This window comes from Prosopis cineraria, unplaced genomic scaffold (assembly GCF_029017545.1).
Source record: "Prosopis cineraria cultivar Desert tree isolate PC_DT_omini unplaced genomic scaffold, ASM2901754v1 PC15, whole genome shotgun sequence".
Taxonomy (NCBI): domain Eukaryota; kingdom Viridiplantae; phylum Streptophyta; class Magnoliopsida; order Fabales; family Fabaceae; genus Prosopis; species Prosopis cineraria.
Window position 1 is genome coordinate 604,838 of NW_026555346.1, and position 18,750 is coordinate 623,587.

Below are 18,750 nucleotides of genomic sequence, written 5' to 3' on the forward strand. Positions count from 1 at the left end.
TTTTTGACACTCCCTTACTGCCTCTTTGAGCTTATAACGATTTTTGAACAAGTGCTCTTACAGCAAAGCAAGAAAGAAGCAAGAAGAACAAGTGAATGGCTTTGTGTTTTGCATCAATATTGCATCGCTAGAACAAGGGTGAGAGAATTTATTTATTTATTTATAATTTATTTAATTTGTATTAAATTTATGCTATCACTTGTTCTTCATATTTAATTTATGTATAGTTTTGTTTTTTCTTCATAATATTATCATTATAAATTTTATGCCACCAAATCCACAGCTTGTTTTGATCTTTATTTTATAGTTTTTAACGGCTTTGTGTTTGTGTCAATACTACATCACTGGAACAAGGGTTCTCTATCTACATATGGAGAAGAAGAAGAAGGTAATGGAATAGAATAGAGTGCTCCTGCTCTGTTTTCTCTGCGTTAAAGCTTCTGGAATGAGAGAGATAATAGAAGCTACCCATATATATATAGGTCGATAAGCTGTAGGTGCAGATTTGGAAGAAAACCAAGCAAGTTTAAGAATATAATAAATTATAAAGTTCTATGTACTATGTATGTGTTTGTTACATACACGCTGTCATGAAGTGCCTCAAGTGTGTTCAATGATAAACGTATCAACATCAATTTCATTATCAAGTGCCTCAAGTGTGTCCAATGATAGGCTTTCACATGTTTGAATGTATAAAGATGGAGAAACATGCCTTTAGATCTTTGATTATTTGATAATATAATGGTCGTGAGATTTGATTGTGCAGTTCGAGTGAGAATAGAAGTAACAAATACATATTTTCTTTGTATTGTGTATTTGACTGTAAAATATCTTCTTGGTCAATAACAATAAGCACAATTAAACTATTCTAAAGTAAACTTAGAAAGTGTAAGTTCCAATCAAGCAAGCACTCTTAGTTAAAAAAAAACTAAACTAAATTATTTTTAGCTACATATCCTAAAATACAAAAAAGGAAAAAATATGATCTATATGGCTTTGGGTAATTCCAATACAAAACCATTGAATACTAAAAGCAACAAAATATTTATTTTTCCACTTCATTCCAAAATGTTACTCCTTGCTCTAGAAATCGCTAGATAGTGATGATTTCATATGTTAGCCTGAGTTAGATATGAAATGAAAAATATCAACAAAATGATGTGCGTATAAGTCAAATAATCAAAGACATATACATGATTTTAAATAGGCATAAACAATATATACACTTGTGACATTGCAAGAGCTGATAAATTCATAGGTGCATCATAGTCAAGACATGCTTGTGATGTTAATGCCTATATGTAAAATAATTAAAATTAATATAATATTATAGGCATAAAAAGGTTAATTGAAGACAACAAAATTAGTCTGTGCCTAAACCTGTGAGTGTCATCTTTTCTTTGATTTCTTTTCTACACAACTTTTTGGATAACCTTTTGTGCGAGATACACCCTCTTTCTTTTTCATTCCTTTTATTTGAAAGATACCATTCTCTCTCAATGTGTTCATCTCACTAACTTTATGCTGGCTTGATAGGAAAGAGCTTCTATTCAATATTTTATCCACTTCTACGCCTCACCAATTTTTTTGAGAGAAAGGTTGAAGCATCCTCTGACTCAGTAGCCTCACTTGATATTTCAACTACACTTCTATATAAATCCTTGAAACGATTAGAAACATCTAACTTGGGATCCTCTTTGATAATGTGCCCACTATTATCAAGAACACATCCACTTCGAGCATGCTTGGTCTACCTTTTGAGAATATATCTTGGAGGAATAGCTATTTTATTCTATAGGTTAAGTACTCTTAGAGCATGACGACGTAAGATCCCAATAAAGTTATATTTTTGACAGCTTCACTCAACTGTTTCATTCTCTGAGTTATAGTTGACTTTGTGATCTATTGAATTTCCTAGTACACACACACTATACTCAAAAAGTAGTGAAGCTTGATTGCATTCTTTGAAGATTATGTTACAAGACTTCTCATATTCCTTTCTAACTTCATAAAAAATAGTTTTAGTATAGATGTCTCGTGCATTTTTCAACAAAAACACATTTATATCAAGTGGGGGCACTTTTTAATTCATTTCATAATTTTCTTCCAACTCCTCATATCTCATATCTTCTAACAACCTCTCAAAGTGTCCGAACAAATTTAATTCATTCAATATAAACTTCATATAGCCTCTTAAATGACTATTGAAGCTTTTACTCAATTGGGTTGATGTAGCCCTTGCAATAAAGGCATGTCGGCCATACACTGATACCCATTTTTCTTTCTTAGCAAACAAGTCTTGCATCCATTTATTTTGATGAAGGTTATACTTGTCAAGCATTGACTCCCATGCATTAAGAAAGTCATTCTCATATTCACATTCATTCATATAATGTCTTAGTTTAAAGCAAAAGAATCTGATTTCTTGTAAACATGATTAACTTTCTTGAGAGCATTTTGACAAAGATGCCAACTACATAAACAATGATGTGATTCAGGAAAAACATTTACAATTGCTTTAACTATTGCTGGATCTTGATCTGTAAAAATTGTGCTTGTTTTCTTCCCACACATAGCCTTTAAAAAAGTTCTAAATAACCATTCAAAGGATTCACTAGTTTCATCACACAATAATGCAGCATCAAATGCAATGATTTGTCAATGATGATTGAATCCAACAAAGGGTGTAAATGGTTTGAATCCATTATTTGTATGATAAGTAGTATCAAAAGATACCATATCTCCAAAATAAAAATAATCTACAGCCATATTTGCATCTGCCTAAAAGATATTTGCAATTTGATCTTCAGTATCAAGTTGAATTTCATAAAAAAGGATGGATTTTCTGATTGCCTTGACTGAAAATAATGAAGCAACTTGTGAGCCTCTCCTTCTTTCATTTTTGCCATCCTCTTTGAAGTCAAATGGTTGCTAACATCTTTAAGAGTGCACCAATATTCTCTCGCCCTGAAACTTGTTGACTCAAGAATTCAAAAATCAACTTTTGTCGTATGCCAGAATTACTTGCTAATTCAATTTAATTTTCTTGAGCACTTGAGACCTTTCTCTGAGATGGTAATTTATGCTTGCTCCTTGGTGTAGCAAAAGCATGATTATGCTCCTTCTAAAAACATGTAACTACATATTTTCCACTTTCTTGTCAATTAATGATCATTCTAGCCAAGCAACTAGTCCTATAATCTTTACGAGCTTTTCTTAGGTCACAATTATTCAACCTTTTGAAACCTTCTTTGAAACATATAAATTTTTGAGAGATTGTCGTCTTATGATCCAACTTGCATTTGCTTACCCAATCTTTTCTAATGCTAAATCCCACCTAAACCAGCATAAGCATTATAAAATCTATATGCATGTTCTTCACTGTCAAACTCTAATCCAATATATGGAGTCAAATCTATTTCACTTACTTTGTGGGAGGTTTAGATGATGGCAATACAGTTAAATTGTCCATCAAATTTACTACTAATAAGATATAACACCAACATTTTAAAATATATATACACACTTTGACAGTATTCTAAAGATGAAGACAAAAACATCATTCATTAAAAACTATAAAATAAAGATCAAAACAAGCTTTAGATTTAGCAGCATAAAATTTACAATGATAATATTATGAAGAAAAAACAAAACTATAAATAAATTAAATATGAAGAACAAGTGACAGCATAAATTTAATACAAATTAAATAAAGATGAAAAAAAAATTCTCTTACCCTTGTTCTAGTGATGCGATATTGACACAAAAACAAAGCCACTCACTTGTTGCTCTTGCTTCTTTCTTGCTTTGCTATAAGAGCACTTGTTTAAAAATCATTAAAAGCTTGAAGCGGCAATAAAGGAGTGTCAAAAGTACTCAGTGTCGTCTATATTCTGATGAAGCCAATTCTCTCAATCTCTATCAGTCTCTTTAATTTAACCAAATGGTAGACGAACACGATGAATGAAAAAAGAAGACAGCGAGAGAGCGGTGGAGAGATGAATAATTGGGATAAGGATTGATTGGGACAATAATTAGGTTTAATTTACTTATTTTCTTTCCTTTTTAAATGCTAATGGTGTAAAATATGTTAAGGAGAGTTAATTGGTGAGCTGGACAAATCATCCAAGTGGCATCAATTTATTGGAAGAAAGTATATTAAGGATTTAATCTTAAGTATATAAGTTTTGCCCTTTGATTAATTACAATACATAAGAATTATGAAGTTCATATTATTTGATATAAAAATGTGTTTTTTTATTAGGTAATATACAATACATACGACACAACTCATGTTTCAATGTCTATAATCTATAATTATGTACGTATAACTTTGAGAATCCTAGTATACACCATTGCACAGCAACAATTAACTATACACATACCAATTGTTTTTTTCCTTAAAAAATATTAAGTCGATTCCCTTTCCCGATTGAGTTGATAGGGGCTTTTGACTAATGTACGTTGAGGGGTCTGCCAGTCAACAACCTTTTCATCTAATGAGGTTTTTAGTACCACGAGTCCGTCGATCATTGTATGGGTGGGCTCAATTTCCTCTGGTTTTAAGCAATCCGTCTTTCTCATGTTTTGCCATATGGATTACCAATCTTTCAGTTTCCTCCCACAAGTCCCTTCAGTCTCCTTTACCTCTGGTAGGTGTTGTTTTGTAGTTCTTCTGGCCTTCGTTCACGTGGTTCTGTAGTCTTGTGGTTTTATGATGTTAGATGTTAAAAAGTATAAGATATTTTTTATTTTTTTAATGTATAATTAATGAGTTCTATTAAAAATCTCTAATAAATAAATTACTCAATCTTTCCCCTTCGAGTAAAACATCCCTGCAATTAAATAAAGACAAACATAAAAAGATAATATTAATTTAAAAATAATTAATAAATTTATAGGGATGTAATTCGATACAAAAATCTTATATTATCTATTTTTAAATATAAAAGAAACTATCATGTGTCTATTTATTTTTATTTATAAACAAAATTTTAAATTTTAAATCACAAAAAAATATAAATTTTAAGAAATGTTTATTACATATTTATCAAATTATCCCTTATAAAATCAATGTTCATGCTTACTCAACAAACTTGTTTAATTAATTACAGGAATAACATAATGCATATTCAATTTTTTAAATTCCAAGCATATGTAATTATTATAAATTATATGAAATAATTTTTTTTTATATTTTAAAATGGAGGGAGTATTTTTGAACTAGGGAGTGTGATTTTATGATCCCCAATCTCATCCACGTCAATCATGCATATTTGCCATTAAGCCCTAACATTGACTCTATGATTTTTCTTTTAGGACTGAGGGAATGAATGATTTGAAATTGATACTACGACCATGTTTGGATAACATCCCAACTTAGGTTAGGATAGCTCAAATCTAAGTTGGGATGTTAAAAGCTCAATTTTTGATATTTGGATGGCAAAAAAATTTCAACCACAGTTAGCTTCAAACTAGTATTTTAGATAAAGCTGATCCACCTAGCTTTCTCATATGCGTTGGGGTAAATGAACATTGGCAGCATTAAATGGTTTTTAAATTTTACTCTCTCCCTCCCTCTCTCCTCATTATCTGCTGCCCAAGCCATGTGAACCCAAGCCCTTCATTGTTGTCGCCCCATGCTAGCTCATCCCTTGCTAGCCTTTCAGTTGATCTTCACTTGTCAGATCTACCTAGAGTCACAACTACTGCAAGACCTAATCTCCACTATGCGCATTGCTGTCGTCCCTTCCCCTTCGTGCTGCTTCTCTCTCTTTATTATCTTAACTGCCTGAATCATTGCTCTGCTTCATTTATTATTTTCACCTTCTTCTCCTTTGCACTACCAAATTTGACTTGAGATCACCGTCACCGAAACCACCGCTACTGTTTAATCTTAACCACATGTGCTGCTTATGTTGATTCTTGCTTGCTATCGTCCCTTCTTTTTGGGTCGACACAATATTCCTGCTTTGAGAGTGTCGTCACCGTCATCCATTCTTCTTCTATCGAATTTGCGCTTCTCAGCATTGAAATGATCATTGTCACCATTCGTTGATCATGTGTCAAAGTTAAGAGTATTGGGATCTTGGGATTGAAGATAGCAGAGGAATGATGCTTGCTTACGATATGAATTGAAGATGGCGAAGGAATGTCATCACCAAATCTTGGTATATAAGGACTTAATAATTTATGAATTTTTTTAGTTTTTCATAATTAAATATTTTTATTAGATAATATTATATAGTTAGAATTGAATTTTTTTTATTATATATTTTTAAATATTAAGATTTTTTAGTTATTAATTATAGTTTTAAGTTTAATATTTTTACTTATTAATTAGTAATAAAAATATAAACAAGAAATTTTAGTTTTATTTTTATCATCAAACATCTCGATTGACTTTTACCTTAAATCATCTAAAGAAATTTTAATTTATCTAACTTATTTCTAAAAAAAATATTTAAATATAAATCATATTACATTCACTGACTTTTTTTCTGACCTCAGTTGAATCTTAACCGCTATTGTAAATTTTTTAATCCAAACACATACTACTTGAATCTCGAAAGGAAAATGATGATCAAGGATCACTTGGCATAATTAAATACTTTGCAAGATCAAAGAACCTAAATATAATTAAAATTTATTATGAAAATACAAAACTATCCTTATATATAGGTTGTGATGAGAGAATAATTATTGTTAAAATAGAAATTAGACTTTTTTTCTTTGAACAGAGACTTGTTTACCAGATTATAATAATTCATCTCTATCAAGTTAATATCTTGGAGTTCTTAATGAAATAATTGTTGTTGTTAAAATAAAAAATGAAATTTTTTTTGAATGGAAACTTACTCACCAAATCACAACACTCGTCATTCCCCACCATTAAGTTAACTTTTTGAAATTATTAATAAGAAAATTGATCTTTGTTAAAATAAAAATGTGACTTATTTTTTTCTTGAATAATGACTTGTTCACCAAATCATAACACTTATTCCTCTTCACCATCTGAGAATATTTTTATCCATATCGGCAAAAAAATAATCAATTTTTGTTTAAGTATCAACTAAACAATCAACATTTAAGGGATTTGATGAATTGGTAACTTTTGCACTAACTTTGATAACATTATGGGTATTTTTGCTCTTGACTGATGACTTCGTGAGTATTTTTGCTCTTGGTCGATAATTTCATAGATATTTTTACCCCTTTATTAATCCACGTTAACAAAGACTAACACATGATATACATAATCAGTATTTAACAATCAAGGTTAACGGTTTGGTCACTTTTGCACTCATACATGCAATGTTATGAATATTTTTACTTTTTTCCTCACTTTAAGATAATGAGTGTCTCTAACTGACTACTTTGTGAGTATTCTTACCCTTTTACCCTTAAATTTAGTTCGTAAAATGTTTATAAAATTTACATATAATGACAAAGTTAGGTTAATGAATGTATATAGTGTTTTAACTTATCTGCTTTGGATGTATTTTTACATGAATAAAAATTGATTGTTGACTTGATTATACAAATATGAAAAAATTAATCATTTGATCCTTATAGTTTTAACTCAACTATAACTCAGTTTTTTAACTTTGACTCGTTATAACTCAGTCTTTAAAATTTTGACTCAGTTGTAAATCAATCCCTGAACTTTACCTCTTACAATTTAGTCCCTAAAGTTTCAACCTCTTAAATATTAGTTCCTATATTTTAAAAAATAAAATTATCAAAATTCAAAATATTTTAAAATGTATTACTAATATTTTAAATTTTTAAACCCTTTTAATATTTATAAATATTATAAATTTTAATTTTTTTTAATTTTATTTTTTAAAATATAGGGACCAATACGTAAGAGGTTGAAACTTCAACGACTAAATTGCAAGAGGCAAAGTTTAGGAACTGATTTAAAATTAAGTCAAAATTTTAAGGATTGAGTTATAATGAGTCAAAGTTGAGAGATCGAGTTACAACTGGATTAAAATTATAAAAATTAAATAATTAATTTTTGTAAAAATATTTACTATTGAAATATCTTATCACGACAAACCAAAAACCCAGTCACTGCATGCAGGGCATGGAGCCTTTCCTTCGTTAGATGGTTTTGCCTTTGCCATGCTTGTTCCATTCCGAGGTCCTTCTGCCTTGTCATTCACCCTGCGTCAGGTTTATTAGTATTTGCAATCCTTTATTTGTCACTATGACTAGTGTATATTTCCTTCAAGAGTAAAGTACTCTTACCTCGGTTTCATTTTATCTTAATTACATATATTTTGCTTTTAATTTTGAAACTTACAAAAACTCCTCTTAATATTTAAAATTTTATTTTCATCTATCCAACTATTAGTTAACTATTAAGTTATATATGTTGAACTAAAATACCCCTTCTTTAAATATACTACATGTTATCTAAAAATGATTCAAATTACCAAAAAAATTAATGCATATATTTTTTTAACTTATATTTCTATTTTTTAGTTATATAAACATATTTCTTTAGTAACATCTTCTAAAATTTAATACACAAATTGGCAAAAATAATATTTTAAAGACATAGTTGAAAAAACTTAATGAAATAATAGGATTCAATATAATAAATTACTCAATATAATTTATATTTTAAATTTTATTATTTCAATTAAAATTATTTATTTAAATATCGATGTAATTATTTAAAATTTTAAAAATTGGGAGAGAGAGCATACAATTAAATTATAAGGGTAAAATAATAATTTTAAAATTTTTAACATACTTACAAATAAAAAATTAGATATATTAAAATTTCTAATAGAATATTTTAAACAGTATTGATATTAATAATTGAACTAAAATATAAGTTTTGAAAATAGGAAGGAAATCTTTATAATTTAAACAACACAGAAGGAGGCGACGTGACTGTGTTTACTCTTCCTTCATTTGAGACCTGAAAAGTAGGCACGCCCATTTGACTTCCGCCACAGCTGAGCCTTGCAATGAAAATTTCGACTCTCAACTAAACAAGTGTTCTTCAATTTTCCAAATTCTACTAAAACCACCCCAAAATAAAGGCGACTACGTTGGTGCTGTTTTGCAAGAAATTTTAGCGATATCTCCATTATCTTTATTTCATCGCAGGTCCTGGAGATACCGAGGAATACCCTGGCCATACAAAACAAGTACGACGATGAAGAAAATTTCCCGCAACGACAAAGGAAAAATAAACCAATTTCAAACATACAGAGTTTACTGATAATATAATGCCTTACCATCATCACTTTTACTTCACTCCAGTTTGTGCTTTTGTAAATCCTCCTTTTCAATTGCCGTATATCGCGATTTACGGAGTTTCTGTTCTAACGATCCGCCATTCTATTCACATGCAGACCCTCTATAATTATAGATTCATAATCATTAATCATCACTATACCTTTGCAATTCATGAATTTTAGAAACATGCACTGCATGCGGTCCAACTCCCAGAGAAACATAAAATAGAACTGAATAAGCAACAAATGAAGCTTATTGATTGCGTCTTCAAGTGGAATGATGATGGGAACATCTCCCTCAGCACGGCAATCTGGTTGTGTGTTCAAGTCATCGAATGCAAAAATTAAGAGTACAAGGAAACAAGAGCATTGAAGACAGAAAAGTATGTATATACCCCAGGATTAACCAAAAAGAGTAAAGGGAAAAGAACAGAGCACACAAGAGTAATGGGCGAGAGCGACGCATCAGTGAAGAGAAGTGCGGTTGGAGGGACACTGATAGCACTTGGCGAATAGACCAAAGTTGTCAACCTGCTTGATAAAATTGGCCATGCTAGCCCACCCTCCGAACCCAAAGCCCACCACCAGCACCCACACCACCACAAATGCATTCACTGCGTACATCACAGTCCAGCTCGGGACGAACGCCGGCAATTTCTCTGCCGCTCTCTGTCGTGCCGACGGGGACCTGTAAGTGAGCATGTGGGCCAAAGCAGGGATGATGTACACGGTGAAGCTGACCAGAAGAGCTCCGACCGCCGAGTTTATGGGGCCGAAGAAAGGGAAAATGATAGCCAAAAACCAAATCGGTATCACCACGGGCAAGCGAGCCAGGGCTCTCACACAAATGCTCTTCGTGTCGTGCATTCCTATCACTTTCTCCCACACGAAGTACAACGGGGTGCAAGCAAACCCGAACGTGATGAACTGCCAATTGTGGCGTGGGGTTATTTCAACTTGAAGAGATAGAGACGTTACGTGAAGTGATGAACGAGGATCGAAATGTGTACCTGGTGAACGAGCATGAGAATGATGGCGGCGTCACGCCAAGGGGAGCGGGGGAGGAGGGAGAAGGCGTTGGAGTGGTCGAGAAGCTTGTCACCGAAGGCCCAGTACACGGCTGCTGCAGATGGCAGCGTCAGGGTAAACACGTACAGAGTCGCAAAGAGATACACGTATTTGAATTTCTGAGGCTTCCACATAGCGTGCATGATTTCCCTGCACCAGTCATCACCTCGTTCTCAGAATCTGCATTTACCCAGCCACGCACTCCATCCTTGAATTATTTAATCTATTTCTTTTACTTATTACCATTACTACCCCCGCCGTAGATCATGGGTTGGTTAGTCCCTCTACTTGCAATAAAGAGGAGCACCATGATTGATTTGACTAATTCAACAGGGAAAGGCCAAAAAGATATTTTGTTCGCTCCTATTTAAAAGAAGAAAAAGAAAGGAGAGAGAGGCTACACGGTGACGGCGTGCCCGCCGAAAGTATAGAGAATGTTGGTGGCGCCCGTGAAATACAAAACCAACTTGGTTGGGCCGGAGTGCGTCACATGTTGGGCCTGCAAAACGTTCTTGTAAATGGAGTTTCACATTGAAGGAGGGCTTCGGCAATGTGAAATATTTACCTGGCCATGAACAATAGCCGCGATGGTCAAATACCAGGCGGTGTAGGTGGTCATGCCCAGCCCTAGGAAGGACCAAATCCTGTAATTGTGGAATGAAGGTATGAACACCGTGGTGGCGCAGCATGCTCCAAATATGTAAGTCCATGTCCTCTTGTCCAGTCTGTCATTTATGTAGTATATGTTGCTGCAAAATGAAGCCCAGGCCATTACTTCTTGTGAACGATATCCCGTGTGTGTGTGTGTGCGCGTGTGTGTTTGTGTACCCGAGAAAACCAACACTCTGCTTCAATACCTTGCACAGGCTATAAGCTGGATAACAGATCCAAACAGAAGAAAAGTACAGTTGAAGGCCAATCCTATTGCCTTCCAGTATGGACCCAGTAAACCATCCAACACCTCGAACCACTGCTCATATTTGAGTTAACAGCTCCAACACTTGATCTAAACAGAAAACCAGAGTCAAATGGTTTTGTCTATGACTAACCTGAATGACATGGTTTTGGAAGCTGACGTTCTTTTTCTCCTTTCGGCTTCTGTACTCGATATACAGAATGCTGATTACATAAGCAGTCCAGCTGCCTAGAAGGCCATAAAAGACTTGAAGTATGATGCCTGAAAGCATTCCCAGTTGAGAGAAAGAATATGGCAGAGTTAACAGAACCTGGGCAACCTGCGGAGAGCAAAACCGGAAAATGATTTGAAAATCTCTCACAACTTCCGGATGAATCCTTAAGGAGTTAGAATTTCGTGTTCATTACCTGATTTGATGCACAGCTGAACCAAGCATCGTAGACTGACCCACCATGCCAGATAAGACTTTTGAGGCTGAAAGCTGAACTATCCTCCTCCTCTCCCTCTCCTTCTTCGCGCTCAATCGTCTGATTAAGGCTTGACATCATGGATTCTTCGGCTTGTTTCTGGGGCAACATGGTTTCGAGATTATGAGCCTGTGGAAATGCCTACACAGAATCAAACCATACCCAGAAGCGAGCAGAAAGGAATTTACTCTCGTGGAAGACGTCAAACTCAAGTTACCTAGTATTAGTCAAATGTCGCTCTGTACTGAAACAGAGGAAAGCAGGGACCACTGTGGAAAATAAGTAGGTATCTTGTAAATACTTCTAAACAACTCTCTCTAGCATTCCAGTTCAAAGACCTGACATGGCTTGAATACGCGAGTTTTGCACATGGAACGGAAAGTCGGAAACCCAGCAAGCAAGAAACCGTTACTGCTTCTGTTTCCTCTAAGATGATTGGAAGCTTTCCTTTGCAGGGATGACAAATAACCAAAATTGAGCCCTTTGATGAAGGGCTGAGCTCGAACTTTGGGTTTAGAGAATCGAGATCTTACCGAATGAGTTGAAGAAACAAATGTGTCAAAATGATCTCCTCTTTTTAGCTTCTGTTGTAGTGTGCACTTGCTCTCCCCGCCCTGTTCTTTTTTCTTTTTGTTCTCGTTTGGCTGCAAAGCCCTTTAAAGAGGTTGGTAAGTGAAAGTGGGAATTAGAGTAGAATAATTTTGAGAAATTTCAATTTGATTGTAAGTTGTAGACAGAAGAAAATGAAAATTAAATAGACCATCACGTACTCAAAACATGGTGTTGGAGCTAGCAGTAACGTTGACGGTGAACCGATTCTGGTTGAGACATTTTCCCAGTTAAATTTGTCCCAACTTGTGCTGTGGTTGGTGGGATTAAAAAGCAGGCAACAAAAGAAGAAAGAAAAATAGAGAATTACTTTTAAGATCACATTCAATATAATTAATTACTTTTAAATTTATGAATTGGAGTTCAGGAAAATATATTAGATTTAAAAGTAACTAATTATGTTAAGGGAGACTTTTATTTAATTCTTTTAAAAATTTAAAAAAACTCAATCATGGCGCGCATTTCCTGGAAGCATGACAAAAGTATCAGTTTTATATAGTGGGAAGACTACTAATCCCTTGTACTGAAACCTTTTAGAATCTGACATTGTCATTTACTGTCGTATTATTGGTCTTTTAAAAAAAATCTGATAAAATAGAAACAAATTACTAGTCCTTAAACGTAAAAAGAGAGAAACAAGCAGTGAACTGTGGTGAGATCAAGCTCGATATCGTGGTAATATTAGGATGAAGATTTTAGGATTAAAAAAGGATTTTTTAAAAAAAAAAAAATCAAACTGTCTCGCGCTGGTAAAAGAATTTGGTGAACGACTCCTTTTTGGTAGTCAAAAAAGGGAGAAGCGTGCACTCAATCTTTCACTTTAAAAATAAAAGAAGAAAGAAAATGTAGAGCAGGATCACAATTAGCTTCCCTTATGATTGAGGTAAATTAGCACGCTCGGTGGACGGGTGGGACCACTCTCGTTCAAACTTTGCTTCTGGCTTTTCCTTAATATGCTCCTTGTCTCCCTGTTTTTCCCGAGTATTGACTAATCATTTGCTTCAATGGTAATTAGAACGATCTCCACCTCAGTGGATTCATTCACAGCATTGAGCATTATATCCTATTCCCTATATATAATTGAGCCTCTCGAACTCCACAGAGCATAATTTGTGCATCTCTAGACAGTTCCATGCACCATCAACAGATAAGAGAATTTTACGAGGTTGTACGACACTTGTAATATGTTTCGTTCAACTCCACAAGTCAACTCGTTTTCTCTTGTAAATTACAAACTATTCAACCACCAAAAGCTGAAGATAGATTTTCTCTTACATGTCATTGGCAATATTTAGTTTGCGAATGTTGAACAATTATATCTGTTTCTCTAGTGCTCAATTCGGGACGATAAATGAAGCAAACTAGGAGAAACACAGAAAACTTTGAGATACTCAAAGTATTCAGGGAAAAACATGGAGGAAATCCACAAGTCTGGCAAAGCATATCATATGAAGCGTAGATTAAAATCAACACGCAAGCTCGAGCCTACATGATTTTGTTGGGGTGAGGTGGGGCGGGGGGGATCTTGCAAATTCAGCGAATTGGAAGCACCACTACGATTCTAATCATATCAAGATGACCATAATTATTGCGCTGCTGCGGGCTTTATATTTGCGTATTTAAGTCAGGCAGAGCCTCAAAAAAGAGGATCCAAGATTAAATTGATGATTAGAAGGAATAAAGGAGGTGCCCACCAGAGAGAGAGAGAGAGAGAGAGAGATGCCAACGCGGAAAGGAAAGTGTTGGATTTATTTGGCTTTTCCCCTTATCTTCGAAAGCTTACTTTTGAATTATCATCCTTTGTAAGCCGCAAGCTTTGCTTATTTTAATGGTCAAGCTGCGCTGGTGTAGTTTTCTGCAGCCGTTCCGTCTTTGGAGCAAGATTAGAACAAGCCAAGCATCCTGGGACATGCTTATGGTGTCTAGTCCCCACAATTGAACAACCATTAATTGGGTAGAAAATACAGTGTAAATTGAAACGCCTCATGAAGCTTTGGCGCTAGGGTAGGAGTGAGGTAAGTAGGGGGGTAGTGGCAGGACCAAGAACCATGAATGCTGAGCATCAAATATATACTATAATTCGGAAGCCACTCAGCAGTCTATAAGGCGACCAAATCAATTCCCATTTTCGGATTCATCATTAGAGCAACGGTGAGTGCAGGTATTTCAATTCCGGGGCAGCCCCAACATCATTGGTTCTTCCCCTTTGGTGGTGATGCAGTTCAAGTTAATTAGGCCTCTCTCTCTCTCTCTCTCTCTAGATAAAGACGATAGGTGATTGAATTTAGTTTAGGGATCAGCATGCTTGAATTTTATGCCTTTCATCGTGGGATTATGGCGTTGGCTATCATTTTGGTTGACTCCGAGTAACCACTGCTCCGCTGATTTGAACACCTTTTTCTGAATTTGGTCCCGCCATGCAGGAGGCTTCCCAAAAATTCAGCTTCGGACCCATTCATCATTGCCATAATTGGTTTAATGATGAGAATTAATTTAACGCATGATTAAATAATAACGGAAACAGGTACAAGAGGGCTGGCACTTGAAAAATTAAATTAATCCTCCAAATAATTAAGAAAATAATAAATAAAACAGTGGGGAAAATCGAGAAAGGACAGAATGGAAAAGTTGGGTGAATGAGAAATGATATGGGGAAGCTTCAGCTGAAACCTGGTTGGAGAAAAATGGCGGTGGTGATCGATGAAGAGTGGAAAAGTGAGAAAATTTCACTGTAAGTGCTGGGGGTGGCATCACATTAATCTGATATCAAAGGAAAGGAGATATTGGATTAGTATTCCCTCCTTTCCTTATATTAATTGTGTTTTTTAATATAAATCATATTTAAACTCATTAATTAGAAGATAAAATCAAGTGCAAATTTGAAATTCTGTCATTTAAAATGGGTAAAATTGAAAGCTTATTTTTTTTTATCACGAAATTAATAACTTAATTATTTTTTATTAATTCTGGTGAGGTGGCTAGAGATAAATTGTTATAAGAATGGGAGGGAGTCTATGACCGCACAAATGAGGCAGAAAGCATGAAAAATCAAAATAATTGGGAGTTCTAAACTGGTAAAGATCATGGATTGGCAAGCACGCGAGGTTGAGAGATTTAATGAGGAAAGAGAGTGAGCATAGAATAGGAGATGCTTTAACGAGGACCGAAGCATTTCCTTTTCACAATGGAAGGGAGGGCTTGGATTCTGTTCTGGGCTTTGATTGCACCTGGACTTCCTGCATTGTCCTCCGCAACCATAATAAAAAACGTATCCCTGCAACTCTGCACTTGGCACTTGCCCACCGTCCTTCATGTTCATATCCCTCCTGACCATTGAACCCTCTTCATGATATTCTTTCCTTTAACCCCCACCACTCTCCATTTTTAATCATTGTTAAAGATGCTTTTAAATATTTATTTGAACAATTCCAAATTTTGAAATTTAATCCTAAATAACAAATTTAAATGTTAAATATAATTCATTTTCCAAATGTTTAAATTAATATTTGCAATTTTTTTTTTTAAAAGATAACTTAACTCTCATTTTGTAATCTTTAGAACTTGTAAATAAATAAATAATAAGAATCCACCTACATTTATCGGATATGATATGATAGAATAAAAAGCCACCTGCACCTGGTACGTAATATTCCTAAAAATATAACATATTTCAAACACAATTTAATAAAAACATGTCCGGAACAAGTAATTAGGATATCAAAATAAAACAATTAGACCTAGAACATTTGAAGCCCGACAACCAGTTCACGATACGCCCATAAATTTTCACAACAATATTAAAAAAAAACCCAATAATTGTCCAAAATAGAATAGCTATATAATTCAATTATGGGTCATGGCAACAAAATTATAAAACGGAAATAACATGTGTCAAATCAAGAGATGAAGAAACAATAGCTCAGTTATTCAGTTCCTTCCTTGTAAGAATACCGAGCTGCTTGTCTAAAAATGATAAGAAATAACATGTGGTATATTAATTATTCTAATCTACACTAACATATCAAATAAAATCCATCTTGCAGACCATATTAAGATACATATACTTACTCTTCATAACCCTTTCGCAAATTATTTCTTAAATAAGGCAATGCTAGTTTTTAGTAATCATAACAACTTACATCAAATAACAATTAAATCAAGTGATGCTTATCCTAACTACACCCTCATGTCTCTCCCATTGCAATTCATTATCATTAATTAGAGTCTAAACTGTAAATATATCCAGCTAAAAATGCATTGCCAACAAAATATAACTTTTTTTTAAAAAAAGAGATAGATGCCTATAGTCTCAAAACTCAAATTAAGGTGTAATGGACAACCACAAGAAAAGTCAGCCACTATGTGCACAGTCAAGTCACGTCACTATGCGAACGTCAAGTCTTAATCTCTCACATACATTCATTACGTTAGTCACCAACCATCTTATTTTCTTTGTGCATCACAATTACAATCGCATAAAATCATTCAAAGTTAACCCAATATGGTTGAAAGCTTAGACGCGTTTCATAAAAATTCAATACACCAAAGCTTAAGCGCGTTTCATAAAAATTCAATACACCAAAGCATGCTTGAAAATATTCAAAAGTATCTCAACTTGGAAGTTCATCAAATACCGAACATTTCACAATAATCAACATGCTTGAAAAAGGATTAAAGTACTGTGTAATTAATTTTAGATATCAACATCGTGGTAGACAATTTCAAATGTATTCCCCAAACAAAATAGTTAAACACACACACACATTAATAAAATAAAAAATCACGTTAAAATTTCATATAAAAAATTTAATTACTGTAAAATTTATTGACAATTAAATTAAAATTGTATTAATAATATAACTAATTATTAATGCAGTTTCGTTCAATTATTAATAGACATTGCGATAATTAATTTTTTTAGATAGGATCCAATTATAATTCTCCCTTAATAAAAAGCATATGTCTCGATATAAGAAAAAATAATTCAATATTACCTCTCACCTTTGCTCTGTAATTATCAACCATTGGTGCTTTCATATATCAAATACCTCTTACAATAGCAAATGTGCAAAATTTATATCACAAACAATTAAAACAAAGTTATAAGTGTTAAATTAACTCCGAATCCCAAATTTTCAAAATCCATCTCAACATCAGTTCCTCATTATTCACTCTAAATTAAATTTATCCCAACCCCAACCAACTTATTAGAGACTGAAATTGCCATCTAATACCAACTCATCACAAATCTCTAATTTTTTCAATTTAAACTCAATATCTAGCACATGAATTTATTTATCATTTCTTTAAAATTTCAATGCCAAATAAATATTACAAATTCTAAATATATTATAATTTTTTATTTATTTCCAGATCACTTCATAAAGTATTATAAGGACTATAAGTTTTAATTTTTAAAGTTTTGCCAAAATGTGTATTTTTATAATAATAACCTCGAGTGTTTAACAGGAGCTCAAATCAAATCCAAATATCATAAAGTTTTAAATATAAAATCCTTATTAACTAAAGTTTTTAACCAAAATAATTTAGGAAGAATGATGTTTTTGTCCCAAAAGACTAATTTAATGTTAGTAAAGTCCTACAAAATTGGGAAATGTTGATAAAGTCTCCTGGCACGTTGATCAAAAAGGGAAATATGAACTCACCCCCTTGGTATAGTGACCGGTGATGTAACGGTTGAAAAATTGTTTCTTCAAGTTACAGTTTATCCCAAAACTCAATCTCCCTTTCTCTCCTTCCCCCAACAAAATCCAAAATTCTAGCCTGTAATCCCTAAACAAAATTCTTAAAAAAAAAATGAACAAAATTTATGGCAGAAATTTTTATCAGTTACAATGGTCACACCTTCTGAAAAAAAAAAAATCACCAGTTACAACTTAAAAGTTTAAAAATAATATACTCTCTTTATTTAAAAATATAAGGTATTTTTAACCGAATCTCACCTCCAATAAAATGATTAACTACTTTCAAACTAACCTTATCTTTTTGTATTTACTACTATTAAACACCCTATAATAAATATAAAATTATTTATTAATAGTGACACTTAAAAAAAAGATAATGATTATACTTGAAAAAACTAAAAATATCTTATATTTTTTAACATCCATCTTCTCAAAAAATGCCTTATATTTTTTAACGAAAGGAGTAACAAATAAATTACTAATAAATTTGGGCCAAAATTTTTATTCAACTTACCAATAAATGTATTATATTAAAATTATTAGGTTAAATTGATGGTATAATATTAACAATTTAAAACTGTTACCATTTAATATTTATAAAATAAATTGTACTCACTCTGTTTAAAAATGTAAAGCATTTTTAACCAAATCTCATTTTTCAAAAATGTTTTTACCTATTTTTAAACTAATATTACCTTTTCATATTTACTCCCATTAACTAAACT

At 33.1% G+C, this 18,750-nt stretch overlaps 1 protein-coding gene across 1 annotated transcript; it reads right to left on the reverse strand.

Annotated features, from left to right (window-relative positions):
• Positions 1-8,828: 8,828 nt before the first annotated feature.
• On the reverse strand, positions 8,829-12,587 carry LOC129294653 (auxin transporter-like protein 1). Its single transcript, XM_054933100.1, has 10 exons — positions 12,482-12,587; positions 11,929-12,365; positions 11,652-11,840; positions 11,378-11,563; positions 11,186-11,298; positions 10,894-11,077; positions 10,730-10,827; positions 10,271-10,478; positions 9,261-10,187; positions 8,829-9,153 (listed from the first exon to the last, which is right to left on the reverse strand). The coding sequence occupies exons 3-9, from the start codon at positions 11,820-11,822 to the stop codon at positions 9,726-9,728; spliced, it is 1,422 nt and encodes a 473-aa protein (XP_054789075.1). The 5' UTR covers positions 11,823-11,840; positions 11,929-12,365; positions 12,482-12,587; the 3' UTR covers positions 8,829-9,153; positions 9,261-9,725.
• Positions 12,588-18,750: the final 6,163 nt, after the last annotated feature.